The sequence below is a fragment of the Hemicordylus capensis genome, chromosome 6, assembly GCF_027244095.1.
Source record: "Hemicordylus capensis ecotype Gifberg chromosome 6, rHemCap1.1.pri, whole genome shotgun sequence".
Classification (NCBI taxonomy): domain Eukaryota; kingdom Metazoa; phylum Chordata; class Lepidosauria; order Squamata; family Cordylidae; genus Hemicordylus; species Hemicordylus capensis.
This window is the reverse complement of record NC_069662.1, coordinates 6,728,980-6,747,829: the sequence shown is the minus strand read 5'-3', so window position 1 is coordinate 6,747,829 and position 18,850 is coordinate 6,728,980. Positions and strand designations below refer to the sequence as shown.

Sequence of the window (18,850 nt, the reverse complement as noted above, 5' to 3'; positions counted from 1 at the left end):
TTCCCTAACATTATTCTGTGGTTCTCCCCCGCCCCACCCCAGGACCTTAGGGATCATGTCTCGAGATGCCAGATCAAAGGTTGTTGCCCTTTGAATCATATATCTTCCTTTGTACCCCAATGGACAAGTCTCACCTGGGGAATCTTGTAACGATTTAGGATGTCTGCCATGTGGAAGGAGATATCAGAGCCAAGTCCCCCAATTATGGCTATTAGGTTTTTCTGGGTGCCACATTCATAGTTAGGGATGAATCCATGTGATTTGAAGAGCAGATCCAGAGTGGTACGATAGGCCATCCTTTCGTCATAATAGCTATCATAAATGTGGAACCCAAGTGTTACATTGGGCAAGACTTTTGGATTCTTGTTGATCTCTGTTATAGCAAAATTTAAGGAGAGGGTGTGCTGGTAGAACTTTGTCACCATACTGCAGAAAGAGTGACATGCTTTTTCACAAACACATTCTACAGTCTACCTAGTTGTTGCATTACAGGTGTTAGATCACGGGAAGGGCATTTTTCTTTCGCCAAGTTGACCCGTCTGCTTGACAATGGTTTGGGGGGAAATAAGGCTTTGGGGCCTATGATGGCACACATATACCTCCTCTGCTGTCTCTTCTGTCTTGCAAGAAGTTACCAAATGTCAAAGGGTGCTCTTATGGGGGCATGCCAAAAGACACGCCAGGTGCATCTTGGCAATGTTCCCAGTTCAGTTTAGGTTCTACTTCAAAGAGATTTTAAGGGATGTGGCATTTTGACAGGATGAGCACAAACCACAGAAATGTCTGTATGATGCATTTTAAAAATAGTTTCATTAAAAACACCTAGATACAAATTTGCAGGTATCAGTTATGCAAATTCTACGTAAGTTATGATTGACCAATTGATTTATATGTCAAAAGGGGTAAAAAATTAGGTTATAGATTAGCAGTGGTCTGAATTCTTATGACCCATCAGTATTAAGACAAAACAAAAGGACAAAACTGAGGGGGTGACTCCAAGACAGGATATAAGGGAGGGGAATGGCAGAACAAAAAAACAACAACCACAGACGAATAACCACAGGAGAAACAGGAAAGAAAGAAAATATCAAGATAGGTAGCTTTCAATTCTCAATATCCAGATATCTGATTGATGAATAGAACATGTTGCCTGAACCCTGAAATTGTTTCTTACTGCTGTCTGCTGAAGGTTGTCAAGAGTTGGGTGAGAATAAGCGCAGTTAATTTTTAATCACTTGTCTGTGTGTTTTCATGGGTCTTGCAGAACCAGCCAAGCAAAAGGCAAAGTACCTAGACTTCTGAATGCTCTTTTCCCCTTTGGGAGAAGGGAATTCTGACATCCCAGTTTCTTACACAGGCCTGAGCAAACTGGATTCAAATATAATCTAACTTTGACACTATCCAATGCAGAAATAACCACTTTTCATCATTACTGTGGATGCTATTGCATTGAACTTTCTTTCTACCATCTTCAGGCATCCAAAGGTCTCTGATTGTTTCAAACACCCCTTCCTTTACACTCCATTTTTGCCTCTTATGATTGGGACTGCCTTCTGAATGACGTTACTTATTTGAAATCCCTCCTCAAAATCCAACTTTTATAAAGCCTTTGGCACAATCCTATAGTGCCCATACCCTAAGTTAAGAGATTGAGTCCAGGGTTTTAAAGAGAGCACCTTCTTTGTCATGAACACTGCCACCTACTAAGATAATCTGGGGAGGATTAGTTGCAGTTTCCACTGGCTTATTTGGTGGTGATTTGGAACTGGGACTTCTCTATAGCTGCCGCAGGGCTTTGGAGTGTGCTCCCTGTCAAAATAAGATCATTTCTTTCTCTTGCTGGTTTTAAAAAGACCCTTAAGATACCTGTTTTCTCAGGCGTTGAATTAAAACTAATTCTAAATTGTTTGTTTCATTCTGTGAAAGCGTTTTAACTGTTTTATTCTGATTTCTGTTTGTTGTATTTTTTAACCATGTACACTGCCTAGGGATGTATATGTCAGGCGGTCTATAAATAAGATAAACAAATACATGAAATAATAACATATGGGTCTCCTGGATACCTCCTTAGTTTCAAAGTTGATATGAAACAGCAAAGGGGAAAAAAATTAGAGAATTCCTTACAGTGGAAGATCAACATGTAGCTCCTGTGAAGGATGTTTCATGAAGGAGAGCTTGTTGAAAATATAAATGATCTGAGAAGCCATCCCTCCAATGAGGAGGCCACCAGGCTGGTACCACTCATGTGGAACAGGGATGGGATCATTCATAGGGCACTTCAGAGTATCTGCCTTGAATGCTGCCAAAGGAGGCCACAGAAGCAGCAGCAGCACTAACCCAACCATCTGACTGCAAAGATTCTCTCTAGCTGCAGACAGTCTGCCCATCTGCAGCCTATAACTGGCATCAGCCTAGTCTGAAAAAGGTATATTGAATGGCAACTAACCCTGTCAATATATTTCATCAGCATGAATGAGGTTCAGCATGATTTTTGGCATCGGTATAGTTACAAAAGCATGAATTGTATGGCAACCAAGTTACACCAACATGAAACCAGAATGATATAGCGAGATGGGGAAACTAACAAGGCAGAAATTACCATCATCCCAGCTCTTAGGGGCACAAACAGAGGTGTATATAAAGAGTTTCTGACTTGCCTGTGAATTGTTTTCCTACTGTCTACTGAAAAGCTGCTGCAGATTGTCATGGAGAATAAATTACTTCAGATAATTGCAGGGGAGATAATTACCTCTGCAAAGTTTTCATGGTAGCAAACATGTTTTCCCTCTTCCTTTCCTCTTAAATGGTACAACTGATAGGTGGCCATAGTGAGCAAATGCCAGGAGGATAGCTAGACCCTAGGTAACAGAAAGAAGGCACTTGTGGTCTAGACCTGGAAGTGACATAAATGACCCATTATCATTGAAAGATATCAACTTTCAGTTAAAATCAGTTCCCTCCCCTTTATTAAATTGCTCTTGGGAATCAAGACCACCTGAGCTGGTCAAGTGGTAGCAAACATGAATTATCCCCTCTGCTAAGCATGGTCTGCCCTGCTTTGCATTTGAATGGGAGATGACATGTAAGCACTGAAAGACACTTTGTTTATTTGTTGTTCAATTTATATACCACCTTTCATTAAAACAATCCCAAGGTGGTTTACAGCAGAATTTTTAAAAAGATTGTAAAAGAGACACAATTACAATATTGAGCTAAAAATATAAAACAAATCTGATTAAAAATTTAAAAACACAAGCATAAAAACAGTACAAAACACAAAGAGCACCAGCCGCCACAATTATATAAAAGCCTGGGTAAAAAGCCAGGATTTAACATGCTTTCTAAAAGCTGTGATGGAGACCGAGGAGCAAATAGCCACTGGGAGAGCATTCCAGAGTCTAGGGAGCCCATTCTTAGGAAATGGGCTCACTCTGTGAACAGCACCTTCCTGCTTGCATGCAGAAGGTTCCAAATTCCCTCCCTGGCATCCTCAAGATAGGGCTGAGAGAGACTCCTGCCAAGGTTGGAGAAGCTGCTTCCAGACTGTGTAGACAATTCTGAGCTAGATAGACCAATGGTCTGACTCGATAGAAGGCAAGGCATCTTCCTACGTTCCTATGTAATCTTTTTTTTCTCTTCATCAGCCTGCTTCAATCACAAAATCCACATGGGGGAACACCACTCCCTCTACACCATTGTCCTGAGCTGAATGGGGTCCCCAAAACCCATTCTTAGGGCATGTACTCAATTAACATGCACTACTGTGAATCTTAAGGCACAGAAAAAAACAGGTGTTGCACAAGTATGTATGAATAGGCCCTTGGGCTTCCCAAGAAACAGCCATGCTACAATCACAGTTTTGTTCTCCAGGTTTTATTTAAATGAATCTGCCATACAATGTGCCCGTATTGCATCCGCAAGTTCACGTCCGGTGGAGTTGTTCAGGGTTGTGAGAGGGTTGGTATGTGCCCCTCCTCCCTTGAATCAGAATCTGGAACTATTGATTACCCACTATGATGAATTCAATGAATTATTTGTGGGGGGAAATCACTCGTAATTGGGCCAACTTAGACTCTATCTCCACAATTACTTCAGTGCCTGATGTGGAGGTGTCCAGCGGCTCCTCTTGTGTGATTAGGTTGGATCAGTTCCAGTTTGTGACTCCTGAGGATATGGACAAGCTGACTGGAATCGTACAGCCTATCACATGTTCTCTTGACCATTGCCCAACATGGCTTATATTATCTGGCAGGGGAATTGTTGTAGAAGGCCTGGTAGAGATTATAAATGCATCTCTGAGAGAAGGTAGGATGCCTCCTTGTCTTAAGGGGGCAACTATTAGACCATTTCTGAAGAAGCCTACCTTGGATCTCTCAGAGTTGAACAACTACAGGCCTGTCTCCAACCTGCCATGGCTGGGAAAGTTAATTGAGAGGGTGTTGGCCTCCCAGCTCCAGACAGTCTTGGAGGAAACTGATTATCTTGATCCATTTCAAACAGGCTTTTGGGCAGGCTATGCGGTGGAGACTGCCTTGGTCAGCCTGATGAATAATCTCCAATTGGAAATGGACAGAGGAAGTGTGACTCTGTTGGTCCTTTCATACCTCTCGGCGGCTTTCAATACTATCGACCATAGTATCCTTTTGGAGCTTCTGAGGGGTTTGGGAGTTGGAGGCACTGCTTTGCAGTGGTTTCGCTCCTACCTCTCGACAGGTTCCAGATGGTGTCCCTTGGAGACTGCTGTTCTTCAAAATCTGTACTTTTGTATGGTGTGCCCCAGGGCTCCATCTTGTCTCCAATGTTGTTTAACATCTACATGAAACCACTTGGAGAGATCATCAGGAGATTTGGTGCAGGGTGCTATCAGTATGCTGATGACACCCAAATCTATTTCTCATTGTCAGCATCATCGGGAGAAGGCATAACCTCCCTAAATGCCTGCCTGGAGTTAGTGATGGACTGCATGAGGGATAACAAACTGAGACTGAATCCAGATAAGACAGAGATACTCATTGTGCAGGGTCGCAACTTGAGAGACGATTTTGATCTGCCTGTTCTGGATGGGGTCACACTTCCCTAGAAGGATCAGGTACGCATTCTAGGGGTTCTTCTGGATTCAAGCCTCTCCCTGGTCTCCCAGGTTGAGGCAATGACCAGAAGTGCCTTCTATCAGCTTCGGCTGGTACACCAGGTGCGTCCATTTCTTGGGGTGAACAACCTCAAAACAGTGGTACGTCTGCTGGTAACCTCCAGACTGGATTACTATAATGCGCTCTATGTGGGGCTGCCCTTGTATGTAGTCTGGAAACTAAAGTTGGTCCAGAATGGGGCAGGAGCTACACTGGCTGCCGATATGTTTCCAGGCAAAATACAAGGTGTTAGTTATAACCTATAAAGACCTAAATAGCTTGGGCGCTGGGTATTTAAAAGAACGAGTTCTTCATCACGAACCCTACCACCCACTGAGATCAACTGGAAAGGTCCGTCTGCATTTGCCACTGGTTCGTCTGGTGGACACTCAGGGACGGGCCTTCTCCACTGCTGCCCCAAGGCTTTGGAATAAGAGCCTCCCCATCTCTGACAGCTTTTAAAAAGTCTTTAAAGACAGATTTGTTCACCCAGGCTTTTAATTAATATTGTTTTAATGTTTTTAATGTTTTAAAGTATTGTTTAAAAATTTTTAAATTGTTGTAATGTTTAAAACTTTTTATTTTTGTTTTAACTAATGTTTTACTTTCTGTTTTATTTTGTTGTAAACTGCCTAGAGATGTAAGTTTTGGGAGGTTTAAAAATATGTTAATAAATAAATAAATAAATAAATAAAATAAAATAAACCAAGTTTATTGGTCAGGGGCCTAGAGAAACTTTCTTATGATGCAAGGCTACAACACCTTGGGGATATTTAGTTTAGAAAAAAGACAACTGCGTGGAGTGGAGACATGAATTAAGTCTATAAAATCATGCATTGAGTGGAGAAAGTGGATAGAGATAAATTCTTCTCCCTCTCACATCACACTAGAACCAGGGGTCATCCCATAAAATTGATTGCTGGGAAATTTAGGACCAACAAACGGAAGTATTTTTTCACACAACACATAATCAGCTTGTGGAATTCTCTTCCACAAGATGTGATAACAGCCAACAACCTGGATGGCTTTAAGAGTGGCTTGGATAACTTCATGGAGGAGAGGTCTATCATCTTCTCCTAGTCAGAGGGCTATAGGCCACCTCCAGCCTCAGAGGCAGGATGCCTCTGAGTACCAGTTGCATGGGAGTAACAGCAGGAGAGAGGGCAGGCCCTTGACTCTTGCTGTGGGCTTCCAGTGGTGTCTGGTGGACCATTATGTGTGAAAGGATGCTGGACTAGATGGGCCTGGCGCCTGATCCAGCAGGGCTTTACTTACTTTTATTGTTATTACAGCCAACGGCCTCTCATTACAACAGAACCACACAGAAGACGATACATCTCGTCGCATCAATAGCATCAAAAGATCCAGCAGGGCTGTTCTTATGGGATGCTGCTCATTGTGCAGTTGTATGCCATAGATTTCTCTTTAGGATGATGCCCCAGAGAGCACCATCTAGGGATGGTTGGCTTAAAGACTCTTCAACTCCCTTTTATTGTCTAGTACTGATATGTGAGATGTGACCAATGTCCACCCTCCCACCCCATCATGGGGTGGCACATGACTGCTTTGTTTCATGAGACTGCATCGGAAGAGGAGACACCAGTCTGCAGCAGTGCCACGTAATGCCAGCTTCAGGACTGACTGACATCTCTGGGGATGGAGTTGGTCAGCGATCTAGCAAGGCAGCTACTGTTCTCCCATACAGTGTAGCTTGGCACAGTTACATGCATCATCAGGAGATATTCTGGTTTTGGAACATTTTACACATCACCTGATGTTCTAACTGTGGGAACTGTGAAACACCCAATTTAAACCGTCAGTTTACTTCTTCCAGAGCAGTTCCATTTGATCTCTTTCAGATTTTGTTCAAATTTCTTCTCTAACCATTCCACTGTGTGTTACATATTTGTGTTGTACTGACTCTGGATCCTGTGGCATGGACTGCTGCAGTTCTGCTCTGATTGGCTCATCTAAATACCCAATAGGGATGTGCAAGCTGGCTAGATTCAAACCGGTTGAAGCTGAAGTTCAGCCGGTCTGTGTTTGAACCAGACTGCCCCCAGTTCTGCTGGCAAAGGGGAATCAGATGAGGATTCCCCTTTACCAGCAATGGGGCGGGGGGGGGGGCTTCCCTAGGCCTAGAGGTGGTGGGAGGCAAGTCAGGGGTACTTAAAGTATCACCTTTGGCAATTTGACTGGAACTAGAATCAGACCAGGCCAGGTCAGTTGGAATCTGGTTTGGAATTGAATTGGACCAGGAAAACTGATTTGATGCACACCCCGAATACCAAGGGTTCCTCACAGAACCAAGACAGGGAAGCAATGTGTGATGTGGGCTAAAGGACAATTGAAGCAGGGGGGGGAATTCTATGGGGAGATGTGCAAGTCATTTCAAACAAATGGCTGACATGATCATCAAGCCCCACAGAAATGTCCAGGTTTGTGGCTCTGCTACAGAGACTGTGGGGTAACAATAGAAGCGTTTCGGTATTTCTTCCCATTATGGTAACACTTCTTGCAGTACCACCTGATTCTCCGGCCCTACTATCTTCATAGGTAAAGGGAATTATGTCAGCCAATATATCTAATTAATATAATAGTAATCACTTTGTTACTCTTATTCTCAGAAACACAGAACTGGGGATGGGGATGAGGAACATTAATTCTTTCTCCTTATTAACTGTTCTCTGCTGTTCAACTGTGGCCTCAACACAATGATGTAGCATTTCGGAGAAAAGATGCAACCCAATAACGCAGCACTGGAGGCCAAGATGGAGAAGATCTCCACAGCCACCATCTCTTTTCCCTTTGTGCTCATATAGGTGGGAACAAAGGACAGCCACACACTGCAAAATGCCAACATGCTGAAGGTAATGAATTTGGCTTCATTAAAACTGTCAGGTAACTTGCGGGCTTGGAATGCCACCATGAAGCTGGTGATAGCTAGGAAGCCCATGTAACCCAAGACAGAATAAAACATGGTGACTGACCCTTCGTTGCATTCCACAATGATTTCTTTAGTCAGTGAATGCATGTCCACATCTGGGAACGGAGGAGAAGTTCCTAGCCACAATACACAAATACCCAATTGAATAAGGGAGCAGGAAAAGACAATAGCATTGGTAAGTCTTTTCCCCACCCACTTCCTCATGTTGGACTCTGGCTTGGTGGCCATGAAAGCTACAACCACAGTGATGGTTTTGGCCAACAGACAAGAAATGGCTACTGAGAAAACAAAGCCAAAAACAGATTGTCGGAGAAAGCAGGTAACCTCGCTAGGTTGTCCAAGAAACAGCAAAGAAGAGAGGAAGCAGAGCAGGAGGGAGATGAGGAGGATATAAGTTATATCCTGGTTGTTGGCTTTGACTATGGCGGTATCTTTATGCTTTATAAAAGTTCCTAGAACCAAAGCTGTGATCATGGAAAAAGAAACAGCAACTGAGAACAAAATGATCCCTAAAGGTTCTTCATAAGACAGAAAGCTAATAGTTTTGGTGATGCATCCATTTCTCTTTTTGTCTGGATACTGATTTTCTGGGCATTCAAAACAGTCATTCATGTCTGAAAAAATAGAATGGTATCCCATTTCAGTGCTTACTCATGTGAGTTGTGACAGAACACAGATCTGACTCATTGACAAACCACAGAATTTCAGCTGCTGTAAATCTCATTTTCCCAGTTCTATCATTCTCTAAAGGCTGGTTCACATCAGTCTTCCTTGTAACAGGGATTCCCAGATGTTGAGGACTACAATTTCCATTATCCCCAGCTAAAGGCCCTTGGAACTGGGAATGCTGGGAGTTGTAGTCAACATCTGGGAATCACTGTTAGAGGGAACCCTGGTTCACAGCTGTACATACTTTCTTTTCTCATAACTGGATGGCTTGCAGCAGAACATGTAAACGTAATCCGTTAAAACAAATCCCTTTCTAGTTCAGGATTAGGAGTTCTAATTAGGTGCTAGTGTGGTAAAATCCCCCCAGCTCCCAATCAGCATGATTCAGCAGTCTAGTGGCTATCCAAACTGTTTCATGAACAATCAGGTATTCCACAGCTTAATAAATGGTTGAAACAACAATATGAATTAAGCCTATATTCTTGAAAACCTGGAAGTCTACATCCCTACCTTTTTGGTTTGAAATCTTTCTTCCTGGGCAAGGAGAACAGTCATAGCAGCAAAATTTCTCCCCTTCTTTAGCTTTTTTCTGATAGCCAGGGTGACAGTAGTAGTTGCATACAGAAACAGGCTGCACCTGTTTATGAGCAAATACTAAGTTTAGGAAAAAAGAACTTAAAATGTTTATTGATTATCAGCTGATAAAATGAGCAGTTGATATGGAATAATACAGAATATTTTACAAGCAACAATCTGCTAGTTCTTTCCTGAGCATGGTAGGCATCTTGCTTGGCTAATATAGGATACTAGCTGACCCGAGTGTCGCTGCCGCGGCTGGGCCAAGTGCCACAGCCGGGCTGCCCCCGCCCCGCCGCAACACCACAACCACACTGTCGGGTGGGCTGGGGCCCGCCGCCACCTGGCCCGCCGCCGCGGCCGGGCCGCCCCCACCCCGCCACACCACCACTACCTTGCTGTTGGGCGGGCCAGGCCGCCCCCGCCGCCTCACATCTGCGGCCGGGCTGGGGCCCGCCGCGGCCTGGCCCACCGCTGTGGCCTGGCCCAACGGTGCGGCCAGGCCCGCCGCCTCGCCTCAGCGGCCGGTCCTGGCCAGGCCCGCCGCCTCGCCTCCGCAGCTGGGCCCGCCTGGCTCCCTGGCCATGGCCGCCACCGCAGCTGGGCCGAGTGCGGCCACCGCCGCCGCCCTGCGGGGGCCGAGTGCAGCCGCCACCTGCTGAGCCGAGTTCGGCCGCCGCCGCCTCATGTCCGTGGCCAGGCCCGGCCAGGCCAGTCCCGCCGCCTCATGTCCGTGGCCGGGCCAGGCCCAGCCAGTCCCGCCGCCTCACGTCTGTGGCCGGGCCAGGTCCGCCAGCTCACCTCCGCCGCCGGGCCCGGCCAGGCCCGCCAGCTCACCTCCGCCGCCAGGCCCGGCCAGGCCCGCTGCCTAGCATCCGCGGCCGGGCCCACCTGGCTCCCCGGCCATGGCCGCCGCCGCTGTTCTCCTGGGTGCGCCAGGACCAATCAGGCGCCCCAGCAGCCCAGCCAATCAGCTGGGCTGCCGGGACGCATTTCTCCTGGGCACACCCAGGAGAAATATATATATAGATATATAGGATAATCTGGGGACTATATAAAAAGATGAGTAATAATTTCAAGGTCTTGTCCAGTAGAAACAGGACAATTTTTTTAATCTGGCTACCCTACAGGTCTTCCACAGTTTAAGCAGATTATGGTAGATGTTTCTTTTCTAACCAAAATACAAAAGTTGTTAAGAACAGAGAGATATAGTACTTTAATAATCTTTCTCATGTTAACTTTTGAGTAAAATACATGCACCTAATTTTAATATGTATAACCTAATCATCCAAGACCATGTCAGCTCTGCAGCAATGGGAACTTCTCCCCATCTCACCTGTTTGGAACATGAAGTGGATGCTAAAGAAACCCTAGAATACATACCTGGTTAAAGCCTCCATGCCACACAATTACATTCTCATTAATGGTGAATTCCTTCCCTTCATTGTCGGGATCCACCCTTCCTACCTTCACTCTCTGGAAGGACTTGTTGGAGAAAGTGACTAAGTTTATTATTTCAAATCCACCTCCCATCTCCCTATTATCATTAAAAGTTATTGTTTCCCCAGCTGAGTTATTAAATGAAATGCCGTGAAGAAATGGGTGGAGCTAATTGAAAGAAAAGAAATTAACAAAATTACTGGAGTCTTCATGCCACAATGTACAATTACCTTTCCTTGCTGATGCATATTTATGTAGTTTCACATAGACCCAGGGGCGGATTAATCCATAGGCAAGATAGTCACTTGCCTAAGGTGGCAAATTCTAAGAGGCGGCAAAATTTTGGTGGAGATGGCAGCAAAACCTCCTTCCCTGAGCCTACCTGGCACCCAAATGGCAGGTTGGTCCATTTTTGGCACATTTCGAGCCTCTGCATGCACACACACACACACACGTGCGCAGAGAGCACCGAAATGGCCCAAAATTGGCCGAACCTGTCATTTGGGTGGCAGGCAGGCCCAGAGAAGGTCCTCTTGCCACTGCCTCCACCTCCCCTACTTTGGTCTCCCCTCACCTCCATGAGTTCCCACACCCCACTGGTCACCCCCCACACAGCAGCAGTTTTAAAAAGTTTTTAAAAAGATTTAACTTGCCCCCGACCAACCCGCCAAGCCCTCAAGTTGGGATGGCCAATCTTTTTTGCCTACCGGTGGCAAAAATCTTAATCTGCCCCTGAAAATACAGCTTGCACTGCTAAAAGAGTGAAAATCTCACTTTGGTTTTCCTTTAGGCTTTAGATATGAAAGAAAATTTGAATGTCCAATATCTTCTGAATGAAAAGTGTCTAGAATGCCATTTTACCAGTTGTGCAAAATTGGTAGGAGTTTTGGAGAAATTAGATCATGTTTCAGCTTATATTAACATGTCCAGCAAAACAAAGATGTTTCATTCAGGAGACATTACCTTCCAAGGCTGCAGATCTTGAAGGTCAGCACTTTTAGCCTCCCTTCCAGCTCTGCGGCTGATTGTATATGAGTGAAGGGAATCCAAGGCATGCGCCAGAGTATGAACAGCATTATAAATACTGTAGCTGTGGCCAGTCATGCCCATTTCAAACATTGGCCCAGGAAGGTTCTCCACCCTCTCCTTCCCGGTACATGCTCCGTCAACTTCTATCAGACCTTGGGCATCTATAAATGAGCAGTCAAATGCTTGCTCCCAAAAGTCTCTGAGAAAACCATTTCCTTTGTTGTAGTAGGGATTTATGCTCCAAAGATATTCCTCAAATCCTTGAATTTCTCTTAAGTGAATTGTGAAGGAAATGGCACCTTGGAACAGAGAAAAATCCCAACCCCTTTGAATGCCTGTTGATATGAAATCAATCTGAGTTGTCATAATCCAGACTTTTCTAAATGATGCATTTTCCTTATTTCCAGGATCTCGGAAAAAGATAAACGTTCTCAGCCATAACATTGTCATAGAGTCTCCATAAATAATAAATGTACTGACTCTTTTGTCTGTAAAAGGTACATAAATATTTGAGATTATAAAATCAAGTTCTTCAAAGGGGTCCAAACGGGCTTGTTGTGGGACTCTTTCTGTGAGGGCTGAACAGATTGCATTCTGGGAAAGCAATGGCTCCAGGGTCTGCAAGAAATGTTCTCCACTGTCATCATCCACAACAAAAAGCCCAACCCATGTCCATCCAAAATGCAGAAGCAAATGGATAATTCCCATATATAGATGGGCTTCATTTGGGACCATGCGATAAAATGAGGGGAGCTGCATTGAACGTATTTTCTCTGGGGGAAATGAGCCATATGTGAGCTAGAAGGAGAAAAAATACAGGTATTTGGAGAAAGGAGAAGTTACTGATTAAGTGCCTGTATTTGTTTTGGAACAAACATACTGAGCCCTTTCTCATGATTCCATGATCAGGCTTGAGGGTGGGCAGCAGGGAAGGCTGCAGCTGCTTACCCTCCCCATAGATGACCTAGAAGAGTTTCTGTGTGCATGGATCATGGACCCAGATGAGTAGCTGCTGCCCCAGGCAGGATCCCAGCAGTTCTATATGGATCCCAGCGGTTGCATGGGCAGCCAATACCAGGTTTAGCTGCTCTAGCCTGGTCTTGTCTGCTCATGAGAACAGCCTCACTGTATGTTTGGAGTTGAAGTCAAGGATTCTTCCAGTGGAACTTTCTCAAGTTCTGGAAATATGATGCAATTTGTACATTTTCTTTTTGCCAATTATAGTTCTTCCCAAACTAGGAAAGGAGCCCTAGAATGGAAAGAGTACAGTGCAACTTGTGAAAGTCCTCATAGATTCATAGGTCCATCTTACTTATTGCTATCAACCCCGCTAACTTGGCAAAGAGGCACCTTTTAACATGGTGATTCTCTTTATTTAGTGGGGGGGGAGTAACTGGCCCTATCCACCCCCAGCACCGTACCTCCAGTGACTGTCGCTGGTGTCTATCTGATGTTTCTTTTTAGATTGTGAGCCCTTTGGGGACAGGGAGCCATCTTATCTTATTTATTTATTATTTCTCTATGTAAACCACCCTGAGCCATTTTTGGATGGGTGGTATAGAAATCGAATAAACAGACAAACCAACCAACCACTTTGGGAACTTTTGTTGAAAAGCAGTATTAAAATATTTGTAGTAGTAGATCCTACCTGTGGAATCTTGTAGAGACCTAATATGTCTGCCATGCGGGAGGAAATATCAAAGCCAAGGCCTCCAATTACCCCAATTAAGTCCTCCCAATTGTCACATTTATAGTTGGCAGTAAATCTATGCGATTTGAAGAGGAGGTCCAATACAGTCCGATAAGTCATTCTTGAATCATGGTAGCTGTCAAAGATGTGGAACCCGAGTGTGATATTGGGCAAGATCTGGGGGTGCTGGTTGATCTCATTTACAGCAAATGCCAAGGCCAGGACATGCTGGTGAAACTTTGTCACCACACTATAAATAGGATTTCATTATTTTAGATGTTGTTTTATTTTAGTGGTTAAGTCTACAGTGCTTGAAGTCTTTAATACCCAATATCAGTCATTTCAGTCCCTTTTAGAGTGCAAGGATAACCTTTGATTTGTTCATGCTAACTGACATACAATGGCCATTCACACAATCAAAAAGAGTGTTCTAGCCAGGTTTGGCAGTTGTGTGTGCTCCCAGTTTTTCGCTTTGTGTAAGCAAAGTAGGAGGAAAACCTGGGTAGAAATGATTGTGTGTAAGCAAGGTGGGAGGAAAACTTGGGTAGCTTCTCCTCCTACCTCAATCACTTCTACACAGATTTTCCTCCTACGTTGTTTACACACAAACAAAAACTTGGAGCACACACAGCTGCCATATATGGGAATAATAATAATAGACATTGAAAAATGTAATCAACAAATGCAAGATCTAATAACACCAGAATTAATATGTGAAAGAGCAAAGAAAATTAAAAATTGGACTGCACCAGGTGATGAACTGCATGGTTTCTGGCTTAAACAACTGACAGGCCTCCATAAACAACTATCAGAACAGTTCAATCCCATCTTGCAAGGAGGCAATATTGAACAATGGTTAACAACTGGTAAAACACACCTCATAATGAAAGATCCAGCAAAAGGTGCAGTTCCAAGTAATTATAGACCGATAACCTGCTCGACAACCATGTTCAAATTATTAAATGGAATAATAGCAGATGAAATAATGCAACACTTATTAACTAATAAGCAGCTTCCAGTTGAACAGAAAGGAAATTGCCCAAACATTAGAGGCACAAAAGATCAGCTGCTGATTGACAAAATGATTTTAGAAAATTGTAAAAGAAGGAAAAAAAAGTTTAAGTGTTGCATGGATTGATTACAGGAAGGCCTTTGACTCATTGCCTCATACATGGATACTAAAATGTTTAGAAACCACTGGTGTCAGCAAAAACATTCAGATATTTATAAATAAATAAACAGCAATGAGCATGTGGAGTACGCAGTTAATCAATGGCAAGATACTTGTACAGGTTAGCATTATAAGAGGTATTTTCAAGGGGACTCACTATCCCCACTATCTTTCTATGAAATTGATTGACAGGTGATTCAGGACAGAGAAAGAAAGGGCTTCACACAAGGTACAACAATAACAATAATAATACTCACTATCCCCTCTGTTTGTAATCGCCATGACTCCACTTTCACAAATACTAAACAAAACAGGCCTTGGATACCAAACATCTAAAACATCAAGTAAAATAAACCATCTGCTCTTTATTGATGATTTGAAGTTGTATGAAAGATCCCAATTGGAAATTGAATCACTGCTAAATACTGTCCGTATATTCAGTAGCAATATAGCAATGGAGTTTGGACTAGATAAGAGTGCTGTATTAATTATGGACAGAGGAAAAACAACAAAAACAGAATAGAACTGCCCAGTGCAAACATCATCAAGAATTTGGAAGAGAAAGAGCATTACAAATACTTGGGAATTCTTCGGGCTGATAACATCAAACATACTGAAGTTAGAAGAAAAATGGGAAGTGAATACATCAGGAGAGTTAGAAAAATTCTAAAAGTCCAAACTAAATGGTGGGAACACCATACAAGCCATAAGCACCTGGGTTTTCCCATCATTAGATACACTGCAGGAATAATAGACTGGACCCAGGCAGAGCTAGAGACGCTAGATCGTAAAACCAGGAAAATAATGACCATCAGTCAAGCACTGCATCCCCACAGTGATGTAGATGGGTTATATCTTCCTGCAGCTCAGGTGGAAGAGGAATGCTACAAGTCCATTGAACAGTAGAAGAGGAGAAAAGAGGCCTTGAAGAACATATAAAGGACAGCAAAGAAGATGCACTTAAAATGGTCAACAATGAGAAATTATTAAACACCAGTGAAACAAAACAGGCCTACAAGAATGAAGAACAGAGCAGAAAAATGGAAAAATAAGCCATTGCATGGTCAATATTTGCACAATATAACTGGAAAAGCAAACATCATTAAGACCTGGCAGAGGCTTAAGAATGGCAACTTGAAGAAAGAAACAGAGCCTAAATACCAGCTGCACAAGAACAGGCACTAAGAACAAATGCAATAAGAGCAAAAGCAGGGGAAAACTCAACAAACAGCAAGTGCTGCCTTTGTAAAGAAGCAGATGAAACAGTGGACCACTTAATTAGCTCTTGCAAAAAGATCACACAGACTGACTGCAAACAAAGGCATGACAAGGTAACAGCGATGAGGGACTGGAACATCTGCAAAAAATACAAGCTACCTGTAGCCAAAGTTTGGTGGGACCACAAAACTGAAGAAGTTGTAGAAAATGATGATGTAAAGATATTATGGGACCTCTGACTACAAACAGATATACATCTGCTACACAAAACACCAGATATAACTGTAGTTGAGAAGCAAGAAAAACTAGTCAAAATAATTGACACAGCAATACCAGGTGACAGTAGAATGGGGGGGGGGATAGAACAACCAATAATATATAAAGATCACATTAAAACTGAAAAGTTGTGGCAGAAGAAGACCAAAATAATCCCAGTAGTAATTGGTGCCCTAGGTGCAATTCCAGAACACCTTGAAGAGCACCTCAATACCATAGGGGTCACGGAAATTATCATCAGTCCATTACAAACAGCAACTTTACTGGGAACAGCTTATATTTTGCAATAATATTTTTAAACAACAACAACATTGACAATAAAATTCAGGCATCCCATGTCCTTGGGAAGGACTCGATGTTTGACTAAAACAAACCAGTCAATAACATCTGTCTGACTGTGTGAACAAATAATAAATAAAAATAATAATGAACTTGAACACCATCTCGACACCTTGGGCATCAATAAAATTACAACACATCAAACACAGAAGGCCACACTACTCAGAACAGCACAAATACTACAACAATATCTGTTGTATCCAGGACACACAAGAGACAGGGTCCACCATTTCCTTTATTGTAAGCCATCTCTTAAGATAATGCAGCCATCAGGAGCTGAGCAAGCAGTGAGTCAAGCCAAAGCAAGACTGCTCTATTATTGTTCTCTGTTCTCTTTTATATATTTGATACACTGATCCCTTTCAGCTGGTTCTCATACTCAATACATTAAAGGAACAGTAATTTAAAATCACATCACCAAAATATCTTTAATTCTTCCTTAGTTATCCTAGACCTTTGGAAAGGGCACAATAATAACACAAATCTAGTTATTAACATCTGGCAGACTGTCTGTAAATAGCATAATAAACAAATTTATTTGTTAGCCGCCCCATAACAAATTGTCCTCTGGGCGGCTTACAACACAACATTAAAACATGAGACAAAAACACACAATAACAGACCAAAAATGGGTCAAGGGGAGAAATTACACAATATAATACGTATACAATATAACACAATATAATATGTTATATATACGTATTATATACGTTTTATATATATATATATATAAGTTACAATCACATCCAAAATATATACATATATTTTTTTTTAAAAAAGGCCTGAGTGAACAAAAAGGACTTTACATGGCATCTAAAAGAACAAAGTGATGGTGCCAGGCAAATCTCACTGAAGAGGCTATTTCATAAACAGGGTGCAACCACTGAAAAGAACACAGTTTTTGATTGTGTGAATGGCCTCACAGACTAAGTGCCTTAGCAGCAACATTGCATTCTGGACCAAAGATCTCGACCAAGGAAAATCATCTCTACATCCTTCCTTAGCTGCCTGTTCCACCCAAAAATATTTCACATGAGGCTCGGGGACATATTTTCAGGTGGCACAGGCAGCTGTGGAAGGAAGAGGAGATTATTTTTCCTTACTATGCATCCATAGACCAGGAGGATCACTCCTGGTGTTTCGTTAGTCTGTATGTCAGCCCTGGTTTCTGAGCAAACAGACAAACACCTCCCTCTTGAGTTGAAATATGATGCATTAGAATACAATATAATCCAATATGATTACAATACAATACAAAAAAATGTAATTAGAATATAGTATGATGCATTCAAAGAAAGCTGTTTGTGTTCTGCATAGTGTTTTGACATGTATACAACAATCTCTTGCTTTTCCTTCTGGAGTGATTTTATTTTTTAAATAGAAAACATTTCCATTTCTGATCCTCTCTGTAAGGTAAAGTGTACCATCAAGTCGATTTTGACTCCTGGCACCCACAGAACCCTGTGGTTTTCTTTGGTAGTATACAGAAGGGGTTCACCATTGCCTACTCCCACGCAGTATGAGATGCTATCCTATATTTACCAATCAATCGCTTTGGTTCATGCATCTTAACAAGGGCTCCACAGCACAGAATATCTTATTCATTTCTAAGGTGCCAAAATATCCTTTGTTATTTTTCAGGTTAAAATATAGCCAGAGAAACTGAGCAAAAAAGTTTTCTCTGGCTCAGTTTCTTGAACTTTAGTTCTGAAGCTGGTGAATGTCATAGCAGATCTTCAATTATTTATAAACCATTAATCTTATTTTTCCCCTAGGCATTTTTCACATCCTCACCAATGGCTGAACCATATATGTTCTTTGCATATCTGCATGCATGCAAATTTGGTGTCACAGAAATGAATCAAAATATCTCTTACCACCCCCACATCAATTTCCAAAATAAAAAGAAGATCAAAGTCCATAATTACTGTAAACTTAGCTGAATGCAAAGGAAGGAAGGAAGGAAGGAAGGAAGTCATTGAGAAGCAGAGAACTAAGTGGATACAAGTGGACTAAGTGCATCTTTCACAATTGCATGAACTATTCTTAGATTTCCTGATCTGGTCAAACTCACACTGTTCAGGAAGAAAAACTAATTCCTTACCATGGAACCTCAAACAATTTCAGAGAAGGCTGTTCCTTGAAGGAAATGGCAGAGAAAACATAAATGATCTGAGTAGCAATCCCACCAATAAAGTGGTCACCTGCCTGGTACCACTCATGTGGAATAGGAATGGGATCATATGTGGGACACCTGGTAGTAACGACCTTGCACACCTTCTGAGGCAGCAGAATCAGCAACACTGTCAGCCTCAACATCCTGACCTTCTAGACATGGACTTCTCTGCATCCATCTCCAGCAATGA

The 18,850-nt window shown here is 42.7% G+C and overlaps 1 protein-coding gene across 1 annotated transcript; it reads right to left on the bottom strand.

Moving 5' to 3' along the window:
• Positions 1-7,788: 7,788 nt before the first annotated feature.
• LOC128330446 (vomeronasal type-2 receptor 26-like) lies at positions 7,789-12,525 on the bottom strand. The gene is made up of 4 exons (XM_053263341.1): positions 11,725-12,525; positions 10,705-10,929; positions 9,256-9,382; positions 7,789-8,690 (listed from the first exon to the last, which is right to left on the bottom strand). The coding sequence occupies exons 1-4, from the start codon at positions 12,523-12,525 to the stop codon at positions 7,789-7,791; spliced, it is 2,055 nt and encodes a 684-aa protein (XP_053119316.1).
• Between the last annotated feature and the right edge of the window lie 6,325 nt (positions 12,526-18,850).

Coding starts and splice junctions, on each gene's coding strand:
- LOC128330446 (XM_053263341.1), bottom strand. CDS start 12,525: ATGGTCCCAAATGAAGCCCATCTATATATGGGAATTATCCATTTGCTT. Junction 9,383..10,704: donor GGCATGGAGGCTTTAACCAG/GTATGTATTCTA, acceptor GCTCATAAACAG/GTGCAGCCTGTTTCTGTATG. Junction 8,691..9,255: donor AAAGATTTCAAACCAAAAAG/GTAGGGATGTAG, acceptor CTATTTTTTCAG/ACATGAATGACTGTTTTGAA.